Source organism: Cyphomyrmex costatus, unplaced genomic scaffold (genome assembly GCF_001594065.2).
Source record: "Cyphomyrmex costatus isolate MS0001 unplaced genomic scaffold, Ccosl1.0 scaffold169, whole genome shotgun sequence".
Classification (NCBI taxonomy): Eukaryota; Metazoa; Arthropoda; class Insecta; order Hymenoptera; family Formicidae; genus Cyphomyrmex; species Cyphomyrmex costatus.
The window spans coordinates 170,013-183,521 of NW_017275704.1; the positions used below are offsets into that span (position 1 = coordinate 170,013).

Below are 13,509 nucleotides of genomic sequence, written 5' to 3' on the forward strand. Positions count from 1 at the left end.
GTAGCCGTTACTCTAACGTCCTGAATTGTGCGTCCTGGCATCCACGCGGGATTATAATAAGATGCGTTGAACACACTTCGCGTCACTTGGACTCGGCACTGGATATTATAGCTCGAGTATCCGACATTGTATATATACAAACAGTATGGAGTTTCGCAAGACGGTCTCGGGCTCCTCTAAGCTCTAAACGCGTTAACTATTAGTTACAAATATCACTTGTGCTTTTGTTGACCCGTGCAGTATCGTTTCGTAGTGTCGCTGCGCCGGGTCCTTGGACGGAGAGAGATCTTCGTGTGTTATCAGTCGGTCGCTCTTTGCAAGAGCTGATCCTGCAACACGAAAGGAGTGATTGTTGTAATGATGGCTCATTATATTGAGAGTTAAGGCTACTTCATCTATGCTCCTCTTTGCTCTCTGTATCTTAATTTCTATTTTTCGTCTATTTCCCTCTTGGCGACAATTTTATCGACAATCGGGTTTCTCGTGACATATTTCTTGTCCTTATAACTATAAGGTTCATCAACCTCGGACGATAAAAAAAAAAAACAGGATAAAAAAGATAAAAGTGACAAGAAACAGGAAGCACACAAAGAGAACATTACAGATTAGATTTATTTATGAAGAAAACGTAGCTCGCGCGTTACATTTGAAAGTCAAAATACGAGTCTATATTATTTGCCACTACAACCTTTTTTATTTAAATTCGAAAATAAGTCATAAATAATCTGTATAATATATATCTGATACATTTTGCAATTATATCGAACGTGATATGTTAATTCTGAAGACATAAAACTGAAAATTCATTTAGCAAACATTTAATGTCAGCCATAGTGGATACGAATATTACGAATACCGAATCATGGTAAACCGGCATTGCATCATGTCTTCCTCTCTCAGAGACGCCGCACTACATCCCTTTCGTTATAAAAAAGAAAAGACATCACCGATAATTCGCGCAGGTGGCCCTGGCCAAAATAGTAGAAGCGGCATGGCGCACCTACACGACAATTATGCTTACCACGACGTTTACATGTATGCTCGCAACTACTCGCAAGATCTGACGTGACGACGACGACAATATATTTCCGTTCACAGGAGAGGGGGAGGGGAGTTCATAATATGATTCACGGACAATTTCAAAATATGACATTTCGACATTTCTACGCCATGTGCGCAATTCCTACGATTACACGATTAAGAAAGGGAACTCCGTAAGGTCAGGGGTATTCGCCGGGGGACAGGGACGGCGGCGAGTCTCGCGGTTGCCCCAAATCAATTTCCGGCCGTGCGTCCGCGTTATGAACGTCGATCGTTTCGTTTCGATCGGGTCACTAAGCGCGAATATATATATATATTTTTTTATAGAATAAGTATATAAGTACAGACACAAATGTTGACCGTTGATGCGTCGATTGTTGTCTATAAACTTAGAAAGCTAATGCAAATTTATCTGAAAGTTTCAAGAGAAAGTCAACGTCGCTATGTGATCGCTCACTTTGTTTTATACAAACATTTACGCTATAGCAGCTGCCGCAGGAAAGTGAAACTTAAATTATCCTTAACATTTTCGTGATAAAATTTTACAGCTTCTCAAAACACTATAATCTGTGTTTGGGTTAATCTCCCTTACTTTTGAAAGTAATACAAAAATTGTTAAGCGATTTTTACACTTTAACATTTTTGGGAAGTATTTATTTGTAAGGTTATAAGTTATATTTAAAAAACAAGGAAGGATAGAGATTATTTAACCAAGTGCTTCTAGTATTTAAAAAAAAATTGCAGAACACGAATGGTCCAAATCATTTGTATTAAGAATTATCTCACAAGATAACCCATAAGTATATTCTTTTCTGATTTTTATGAGCATTGAATACATTGCTTTCTAAACAAAAATACGAGGCACATTTTAGGAAGCATTACCTACATCAAAATCAGAGGGTTTTGCTCCTTCATGGGTTTTCTGGTCAATTCAACTCTTCATCTTCTTTTAATTCTTAAAACAAGAACAGTGAAAAATAAGTTGAACCAGATTACAGTTAATTTACATTGATAGAAACGGACATAAGTGTCATCGATGGCTCCTGTCTCAAGGTATGAACCGGCACTGAACCGGACGAATGAAAGTAATCGGTGACGAGGAAAATTACGTGACGGTTTTATGAATGATCCGACAGAAAGAGGAGGTGGGTACACACACGTGACCGGCAGCGGTGGCAATCGCGTGGACGCGAAACGACGCGATCGCTCGCGAAAGAAAGATATCCCTCTTTTTCTTCATCCAAAGGGAAATAGGAGTATAGTCGAATTTATTCAGACCGCCTGAAATAGTAGCGGGCTGCGATGATCCACTCGCGCGATGACTCATTCGCATAATTTTATCGCTTATAAATATCTTTCTCTCCTTCCTCGCACGCTCCCGCCAACATCCCCTATTGATAAATGTCGATGACACGCCATTGATCCACGATGTTTACGAATGTAACATCTCTTGCTTTGAATGTACTCTTGCTCGCCGCATCATTGAAATCCGTGATTGCGCGAGAAGGATCTGTGTTCAAGAATTAAATATGGACTTGTGGACACTGAGAGGGTACGATGTTATGAGTGATGTTACCCCATTCGGTTTCGTTTGTCAAACGCCTGAGTTTATATTGATATTGAAATCCTCTTTCATATCGAATGAACGTTATAAGACCGGTATTTATAATCGGTTCTTATATTACAATAATTAAGACCTTCAGTCAGTACAGTTTTAAGATGTATATCATAAACCAGTCACAGATCACATTAGATCTTAAGACATTATTAAGATGGTCTTAAAATAAAAACTGACTATGAATATCGGTCTAGTCGCTAGTGCCATCTTCGGATAAATTATGTGGTAATTTGTCTAATAAATAAAAAAGAGGGTGAGAAATAGATAGATAAGTAAGAAATAGATAGATAGATAAGTAAAGACGTTTATTATTAATTTAGACAATCTATCTAAGAATGTAGAAATAAGTAAAAATAGGAATAAAAGAACAAAAATAGAGAATGCGAACAAAAACGAGAAAACGAACTGAGATTTATTGAAAGAGGGAACAACATAGATCAAAAACTCACTATAAATGTTTCAAAGCATTTGATTTATCAAACAGAAGAGAGAGAGAGAGAGAGAGAGAGAGAGAGAGAGAGAGAATTTTACTTATTAAAAAGAATTTTTTATTTTTAAGCATTTGTGTGTGTGTGTATCGAAGTCACGATTGTCAAATTCTACAAACGGTTGAAAATGAAGAATGTGCGAGCGAGCGTAAACATTTACTTGGCGCTTGCTATGAAGACAATCGCGAGCTTCTGTGTTTTATATATAACGAAGGTCTAAATATTATAAGAATTCGTAAAGATACTCGATTATAACCACATCAGCAAATTTAATTGTTCATAATCGTTTCGTGGGAAAGTTGAGTGGACGAAAGTAGATCTTCATACACCACTCACGTCGAAATTCGCTTCCAATCGCTGGGTCGCCCCTCGATGAGTACCCCTCTTCAAATTATACATTCCCATCCGCATAACCGTTCAGAATCGTCGATTCAAGATATGCAAATGTCGCGCAGTTGTCCTTGAGGAAACTCCTCAAAGTACAACCGACACGGTACGTCGCGTATTGCTATTTTTCATGTCACTTTGTTTTGCGCAGTAAAATTATTTTTCTTTCAATCAATAAAAAAAAAAGTCAAATTTGATTCCACGTCAAATTGTATTATCCTCAATTTCTGCAGTTTCAATAATGCCAAAAGTAAAAGGAGTACATACATAATTTACTTCATGAAATATCAATTATATGTATTTTTCCCGAGATTCTTCCTTTCTGTTTTCAATTTTTCAATTAATAAATAATTAAAGGTTGCTGATATATAATTAGATTTAATTTTCTAGAAATATACATAGGATACGTATTGTATTTTATCTCAATGACATCGGTGAATTAGAGAAAAACTAGGATTACTAAGCGACGATTGTTCTTGTTCACAATGTGAGGAATTATAGCGAATTAACGGTAACAATTAACGTCTCGACAATAACGAGTGACAAGATCGAATACGAAGATCAGTACTTCTGTTAGAAAAACCGATAAAAAGATCAGTTTTTCGCGAATTATTATACCAATCTCAATTGTATAAAATGAAGATCGATGCTGATATAAAAATAGGAATATTTATCCTTGACAAGAGATATCAATATTAAAAAAAAATTAATGAATTGTCTGTGTAAAAGCAAATTAAAAATTGCAATTTAATCAATGCAAACTCTAGCCATTACAACCTTGGCAAAAAATATTAGGAACCTACATTTTTCTATTTATCTAATATTATTTTACCTATTGCATTATTTCTAGTTGATTATTAACATTATATATAAATTTTGTCGAGTTCTTGAAACAAATGATAGTTTCACAGCAAATAAATTAATTTTTAGACTAAAACGTTAAATAATGCGTTCAGTAGAAAAAATTTGCAATTGCTATAAAATTCTTTAATGTTTGGTTATACTTGCCCTTAATTTCTTGCTTAATCTAAATGTATAATAATTCTTACTGAAGACTCATATGAATCGTAAAGTTGCTTTTTCTACTAAACGCAGTCCATGGTTAACAAAATAATTTTTATAACCATGAACTTTGGCAATCGAAATGAGAATAGCTATCTCAGACAATTTTAATGGAGATATTGCTCAATTTACTGCCTATTTACGTGCTGCGTTTTGTATCGTGTCGTTTGAAAATCATATATCACTCGCGCGGCAGATGCTGACTGGCGATACTTCGCGGCCTCCTCCATTACGATATCTACGCACTTGCGCAAAAGTCGACAACACCAACGCAACGACAGATCTCCTCGCTCCAAAGACCAGGGCTATGCATTCAGCAACGCAATTTTCCTGCCTTTTCCTCCTCTTCCCTTGCCGCTTCCTCTTCGTCGCTTGATATGAAACACGAGATGACGAGGTTTTATCGTCATTAATATCGGTTTTATCATCGGCGAGGACTCTTTTCAATAGCGGAAAACGGTCTACTATCTTCGATCACGTGGATGCCACGATATTCGTAAGGTCAGCGCCGTATCGACAGGTGAACGTGCCCGGACTCTGATTAAAGGAGCAATCATATATCGCGCTACGATGACCCAACGTCTGGCAAGCACGACCTGTTTCCTTGAATCCGGCTATCGCAAGTATTTCGAAAAAGCTAGACTGATAATCTTTGTGTATCGCGCCCCTTGAGAGTGGAATCGAAATGGAAGAGCTATTAACGGAGCTACAAAATCTAATTTCGCATTTCAGCTTCGAGAACGAGGTGAGACAAGCGAAGAACTGTGCATTTAAAATCCTGCACACGCGCTAAACTGGAATAACAAGATTATGTTTTAGCAACTTCACCCGGATGCACTCAGGTATCGTTTTACTGTCATTTAACATTCGGTGAACAATAAAACGATAATACTCTGAATACCTGAAACGCACCCCAAGTGGCGAGCAATGAATCCTATAACGTACTAGAAAACTTTTTACCACTATAAAAGCCAATAGAACCGTGAAAGCAGAAAACTAACAAAGAACATCTAGCAGGGATCGTGCTCTTTGTTTCTCTAACGTACTAGGTTCTATTGACCCAATATAGATAATACGCAGGTAAACTGAGAAAACAATATCCTCATCGGCTGTCTCTCTCGGTTCGCTCTTGTTGAATAGGATTTCCCTTTATGAGCTTTTCAATATGCAATAGAATTCACTGGTGACGATCAAAACGAGTAATCTTATGCCATATCATACCACAGCGATTGGAGATTGCGTCTGCGTTTGCATCTCTTGACCAATCGCTAGTGTGATATGGATACGTTTATCAAAAGAGAGTGCGTGAAAGCTATCGATACAATCAATAATGCACGATAAAGATTGATACACAATAAAGATTACATAATTTCCTTCAAAGAAAATGATGTAATATTTATTGTGTATTAAGTTACATAAATTTGAAATCGTTATATATGAATTGAAGTAACGACGCTAGCCTTTCTACGGCTTTTTTCCATGCAATGTATTCATTTCCCTTACCACATACACGTCTTTTGATAAAATAAGTACCTATCGCGTAATATCTTTTAATTTAATATACTCTGTTACATCTTCACCCTTGTATGTATAAGATCGATAAATCTCAATATAATTTCTTTTTAATCTTTAAGAGGATGATGAAGATTAGGGCTGTTGATTTTCATAACTTCAAAAATTAAAAAATTTTGAAATAATTCAAATTTTTGAAATTGTTAAAAATAACAGCTTTACTAAAAATAAAAAAGTTGGTAAGTAGGATGCTTAAAATATCCTAAAAGTTTTTTTTTAATTTTTTATTAGTATCTATGTATGTTATGTGTTATGATTAAATTTACGTTAGTTATTAGGTGTACAAATTAATTCTCGGCCCTTTCAGCGATCTCAGAATCCGTCTAAGTTGAACTCCCTCTCCTCCCTTATAGTCATTTCGAAGTGTCATCTTTAAGCTTCAAAATGAGGTGTAAAAAATTGTTCCAACAGTCGCGAGAGCACCTTGAGAAAAGTTTCGACCTTGAGGATTGTGAACGCCCTGGTCAACCAAAAAAAGTAGAAGACGTGGAGTTGGAGGAAATTTTGAACGAGAATTCTTGCCAAATACAATTAGAACTTGCAAATATGCTTGGAGTAACTCAGCAAAACGTTTCCTATCGCCTAAAACAGCTGGGGAAGATTCGCAAAAAATCCCGATGGGTCCCTCATGAGCTCACTCTCGAAAACAAAAGCAGACGCCACGATACTGCTCTCTCCTTGCTCTCTAAGTTCAAGAAAAAGAATTTTTTGCACAAAGTTGTTGCCTGTGATGAAAAGTGGATATTGTACGAAAATCCTAAGAGGCTCATGGGTCTGTCCAGGTAAGCTGTTCAATGAACATCGCAAAACCGAACATCCATGCAAAAAAGGTGTTGTTATGCATTTAGTGGGATCAGAAGGGCGTGATTATAAGTTACTCCGACAAGGTCAGATCGTGACTGCTGAGCTCTATCAACAATTGATTCGTGTAAATGACACTCCTGAAGAAAAAAGGCCATTTATCGGCAGTGGAAGAAGGAATGTGATCATGCTGCAGGTGATAACGCCCGGCCCCTTACAGCAAATAACATTCTGGAAACCATCTCCGTTTTAGGATGGGAAATTCCTTCCTCATAGAAATCCATCTCCCTCATGCAGCGTATTTTCCAAACTTAGCTCCCCGGATTATCACCTATTTCGAGCTCTGCAACATCACCTAACTGATTCTCGATTCAAGTCAAACCAAGAGGTCGAATTCTCGATGAATTCATTAATTCAAAGCCACCATCATTTTTCCGATCTGGAATCCGGCGATTGCCTAAGAGATGGAAAAAATTTATAGATTGCGAGGGAGATTACTTTGAAGATTGAGTCTGTTTTCATGTTTTTATAAATAAATGTCAAAGTTGATCAAAAAAGGCCGAGAATTAATTTGTACACCTAATACATATTTAAGATATTACATACCGAAAAAATATTATATCATTACCTTATTTAAAAATAATATCGTTGATTTTCAATAAGTATTAATGAAACAAATAAAATTTTATTAAAACAAAAGCGTGACATATTTGTTTTGTTAAGAGCGTTAATGAATTAACAAAATTATTTTCAATTAAAATACTGCTAATAGCGTTCCAAAACACTGACAAAACAAGAACTATTTAAATCTGATCACTATTGTCTCTAATTTGCTAATACAATTCCATACAATATTATAACACCTAATTCTTGTGTTTTTCATAAAAAAAAAGGAACAATTTCAACAATTTCGAGTACTCACGAACAATCACATTTCTATCATGTTTCAAATGATAATGTTAGACAAAGGCCAAATAATTTGTGCAACCAACGAAACTATAAATATCATAAGATGCGATAAATATGTGCAATACAAGCAATGTACTACTACATAACTTGGTATAATACAGTTAACTGAATTTTAACTTTCTAATATTGAAAATGACCTAAATAGGGCCGAAACGTATATTTATTTATTTATTTTGCGTTCGTTTTGTATAATGTATTAAAGCAGTGTTTTTAACAAGTATAATTTATTATTATTTGATTCGTAACCTTCTTTCTCATCATATAATTTTTTAATTTTTTGAGTCACATTATTATTTTCATTATTCAAAATACTGGTGTTGATATGTAACGTCATTTTTTCCAGTATTGGAATGTAAAAGTGTGTATATATATGTATATATATATATATATATATATATATATATATATATATATATATAACAATATGTTACGATTATATTTATAATGAATGATGTCACTGGGAGTACAAATACATTGAATTTTTAATCTCATAAATGTAGAATATAGAGAGAGATGGGGGAAATATAAAATATATTAATCTAACCAAAAAAGGGCGCGAGAGCAGAGAATCTTGCATATCGCATAATGCATAAGAAAATGGTTATCGAAGATTAAACAAGGATACCTGCGGGTGCACCCGGGTGAACGCAGTCAAGGTTAATACGAAATAAAAAGTCGTTTACAACAAAATTTCAAGTCTTGGAGAAAATTATTGCGAGAGAATATCGAAACCACGGAGCGGCGAGTCGAGACGGTCTCGTGAGACGATTTAGCCGGCAGATGCACGGATTCCTCAGGGCACTGTCGAGGTCCACCCCGCCCCTTCCGCCCCTTCCCGCGTTCCTGTAAATGAAATCCGCGTGTCTGACGAAATCGCAAGTTCGGAATTAGTAAAGTGTTGCGTTCGCTGCCGCCATCGCCATCGCCGCGTGTCGAAACGACACTCGCGATATTACCAGCCGACCCACACAACGGCTGCACACATACGCAAGTGCGCATGCGCGCGCGACACACACACACACGCACACACACGCACGCACCATGCTACAGAGATACCAGATATCCTTCGGTAAGGTCAAAATGGCGGAGAATTCCACGATCGTCGCGCTCGTGCGCGAGAGGCGATATTGCGGGCACCGTTTGCATTAATAGAGCGCAACCGAACGTGACGCAAGCTCGCGAAGTATGTAAATTGCCTAACAGCTTCGCCACGCTCCCGTTTACATTGTAAAAATGACCGCGCGCGTTGATGTCGAGCCGGCCGACCCCGACGCGAAATACTCCCCTCTCCCCCTCCCCCCTCCCTCTATCGCAGCATCCTCGATTTCATCTCGTGAATTGTTGATTGATTGAGACCGTTTATTCCCCGACGAGAGAAACACAATTTCTGGTGACGAACAGCGAATTCGGTTGAACGTACTAATATTTATATATTAGTTAGCGCACTTAGTATTTATATATAGTTTAGTTACTCTTATGAGCGGGTACTACTTAGGGAAACGTGAAAATAACTAATTTTAAGACTTCTGAATATCTGTTGCATATTAAAACCGTTATACGCTGTGATTGAAACTGAATGTAAAAGTTCAACACAAATATTTTTTGAATTAAAAGATACGTATTTTATTTGACAATTAATTTAATAAAAGTAGTGATGTGATTTCATGATTTATAACTCGTTTTATACTTATATCGAACACACATCTTCATGTCAATTTGTGTACGTCTATGCATCAGTGAGTACTATACTGACTTCTTCAAGAGTATAAGTATACTACTAGACTCTTAATTCATGGTACTAGGTTTGTTCGTATATCGTATAAGCCTACATACTCCAATATATTCCAATTATAGCTTCTATTCACTCAAATGCGCTCGTTAGAGCTGAAAAAAAGGAGCACGTTGGTGCATGTTGGGGCATACGAACAAACCTACTGTGACCAGCTTTTGTGGATCAGGGTATCGATCATGAAACTTTTTCCCTAGGATGAAAAGTGAAAATTTTCACCATTGAAGTTAATGGAGAAATTTTTTACTTTTTACTTTTCATCCTAGGGAAAAAGTTTCATGATCGATACCTAGAAATCCATTAGGAAAAAAAGAAACTAACTTGGAAAGAAAAGGGCACTAGGAGTCAAGCGCAGATAACTTCACGCAACGCCGATATATATCAAGCAAATCTATTTATTACAAACAATTAATAATTGTTTGTAATAAATAGATTTGCTTGATATATATCCAAGTTAGATTTTGATTTATACAGGAGTTTTGTTATTTAAGAATTACATGAAAAAAAGAAAGAGACTCCCTCATATACAAGCATGGGTGCACTTTTCTCAGATGTGTCTCTTGGCGCATGCGTATATAAAAATTGGAGTCACTTTCCTAAAAGAATTAGTTATATAAAAATCTGACGCACCGAATGCATCCAATCAAATTCACTGAAAGATTGAGAAAGATGGATCTCTCTCGCATCAACTGACACGTTCCTTTTGTCGGGAACAAACAGATTGTTTGCGTATCGTCGGTGGTATCTCACGGAATGTAAACGCGCCTGCGATCGTACCGGTTTTAGTGCCCGCGTCAAATCGCTCATTCAACGTAAACATGCTCATTCAGTACGAGCGTACGCTGACTCATAATCAGTAGAAATAAACAACGGAAGAAGAAAAAAAAAAGCGTTACCCGTGTGCGACAAACGTCAAGGTTGCGCTCCAAATATTTCTAAACGAAAGCCAGAGGCTTTCTCGACTGTGGGCTCCGGGAGTATTTCAAGCGAGGAACTTGATAAAAATTTCCAAGAGATAATTCTTATTCTAATATACATAATGAACGCAACTTCAAATAAACCTTATTTAACAACACATTTAAATCGATACGATGAATTTCTCTGTTTTTTTTTTTCTAATGACACATCATACTTCCAAGTTTTACCAGAAAATTATTGCGATTCATATTTGTGGAATCGTTACGAAATTCAACGAGAAAATGACGTGTCAACTTCGACCAATGATCGACTTTCTGAAAATACCAGAAATATTCCAAGATATAGTTTTAATTAATAAAATTAGCAATACATGAGATTGCGATGTTAACGGCTTAATTACCCAATAATGTGTAACATTGTATCAGTCTTGCTTTCTATACGTCACGGAAGCTTGCAGCAAAATTGCTGCAACGCTTACAATGTTATAACACTGTTACTTGAATGACTTGTACTGCATGAGTTAGTCAAATGTTAATTGTTGTAAATTGTTCACTTATCCGTCTAATAGTATATACTTTTTCGGGAACTAGGATCGTTGCAGTTTCGTCATTAATTGGCTTTCGACGCGAATCAGAAGCGTACTCGAAAAATGTCACACAACAGAATGTACGAAATTATCGTGTACTCTTGAATTTTTAGTGAATCTCGCTCCTTAAGTGACGTCTCCCATGAGATCTTGAGGCGTAAAATTATAAAGCTTAAGCTTTAAAAAAATTAACCAATCGATTATTCTCCTCCACAACTGTGATTAATTAATTTCTTAGAACTTCAGGTTTAGCTGTTTTATACTTAAAAATCTCATTGTAGGTTCCACTTGAAGACTGAAAATTGAGCCTCACTCTTTTCCAAGAGCGATTCAATTTTCTGTACAGAGCAAGATTCTACTGCAAAGAATTTAAAGAGAACGTCGTGTCAATATTATATATAAGATGAAAAATATTCAAGGACTCTTAATATAACAATAATCAATACAAATCGAAAGGGCAAAGTTAGAGTCAAAAATAAAATTACATTTAAAATAATATTAAAATGTCAACATATTTGATTCTAAATTTAAAAAACAAAAGAATATAATTTACAAAAAACGTAACGTTCATCATGTTTTTAGTTTATTTTATAATAAAATACTTTTATTTAAAACACAGTTTTCGCAATAAAAGATTTTATATTTCATATTTTAGTGACGTGCATGAAAGTATTACATATTTTGTATTCAAAATTGAAAGGTTGAAAGCTTTATGTATTTCATAATTTAAATAATAACATTAATCGTCAATCTTAGTATTTAAAATACAAAATACTTTCAATCTTTTATTATTAATACTAAAATACAAAATATAAAATACTTTTATATACTTGCATAAAATATAAAATGCAGAATATTTTCATGCACACCGCTGAAATACAAAATATATGATACAATCGTATTACAAATACTGTTTTCAAATAAAAGTATTTTAAATACATGCCCAGCTCTGAATTTTAGTAAATTTTATTGTTTTGTATATCTCTTTATATAGAATCTCGATTTAACAACTAAAACAGGCGTCTAAGGTAGGCTTCCACTACAATGCCTTACTGATGAGTCCAGTAGTGGAAGTTGGGACGAAACGCCATAATTACGTGATATTCTTCGCAATATATTAGATTGATTTAAAGATTTTAATGAAAATTGGCTCATTGCCCTTATTTCATTATATTAGTTGTTTTATATTCTTTTGTTTTTTATATACAAATTTAGAATTAAATATGTTGACACTTTAATATTATTTTAAATGTAATTTTATTATCGACTCTTCCTTCGCCCTTTCGGGATTTGTATTGATTAACAGTAAATATCCCCCCCCCAGTATTCCATATCCGCTGTTTATCGAAAAGTTCCAGATCAGTCGTCGCGACCGGCAAGTCGCCGGAGGCGACGTTCACGACGGAACACGATGCAATAGACAGCAATGCACTTTGCACTGGAATCGCGCGACTCGTACACGCGCGGCTAGAGAGAGAAAGAGAGAGAGAGAGAGACAACGACGACGTACACATAAGCACTTGGGGGAGGGGCGTCGCGTTCATCGTCGTCGTTTCCACCCCGCGAAAAGCGGAGAGGCATCCCCCGGTAGTATTCCACGGTCGATAGCGCGTTTCTCGCTCGGAGTCGGAGAGGTAGATCGGCACACACTCGACTCCTTCTCGGTCACATTTCTTTCTATTCCTTCATCGGCGACGGAAACTTTACCTTCGTGTTTTTCTTCTTTTTTTTTTCCTTCGTATAATTGTCGCCGTGCGTCGTTCCTGAATCGGTGGGACAGGTAGGTAGGTTGGTTGATTGAGACGATTGGACGTCCGCGGCACCTCGATCGAGCGCGATTATCACGATCGACCTCGGAGTCGTCTTCTTCTTCTTCTTCCTCCTCCTCTTTCTTCTTTTCTTGGCTCACTTCTCGTCGGCTGCTGCGTCACGTCGACGGAGCCGCAACGCGCGCGTCCGTTCGCCGTTTTTCCTTCCCGAAACGCGATCCGTTGAGATTTATCTCCGCGACGAGCTCTCCAGGACGAGACGTGAGAGAGAGAGAGAGAGAGAGAAAGAAAGAAAGAGAGAGAGAGAGAGAGAGCGCGCGCGAGAGACTCGTGGTATCCGCGCGACGGACGGTCCAACGTTCGGGCCGACCCACCGCTCAGAAACGACGGCGGCAGCAGAAAAAGCGAGCACGAACTAACGTCGCCATTGCGCAGCTGACAACTGCCGAGCTGACGGCTGAGCGAATGCGAACGTAACGCAACCGTCACGGAGCTATCCGGGCGCACGG

At 37.0% G+C, this 13,509-nt stretch overlaps 1 protein-coding gene across 1 annotated transcript; it reads right to left on the reverse strand.

Moving 5' to 3' along the window:
• Window positions 1-171: 171 nt before the first annotated feature.
• LOC108771872 (uncharacterized) lies at window positions 172-13,428 on the reverse strand. Its single transcript, XM_018537273.1, has 3 exons — window positions 13,421-13,428; window positions 12,938-13,153; window positions 172-328 (listed from the first exon to the last, which is right to left on the reverse strand). Exons 1-3 carry the CDS (start codon window positions 13,426-13,428, stop codon window positions 193-195), a joined length of 360 nt encoding a protein of 119 aa, XP_018392775.1. The 3' UTR covers window positions 172-192.
• Between the last annotated feature and the right edge of the window lie 81 nt (window positions 13,429-13,509).

Excerpts from the sequence above, each read along its gene's own strand:
- LOC108771872 (XM_018537273.1), bottom strand. Across the intron at positions 329-12,937 it reads AAAGAAGAAAAACACGAAGG|ATCAGCTCTTGCAAAGAGCG; the intron begins TAAAGTTTCCGT and ends TCGTGTTGCAGG.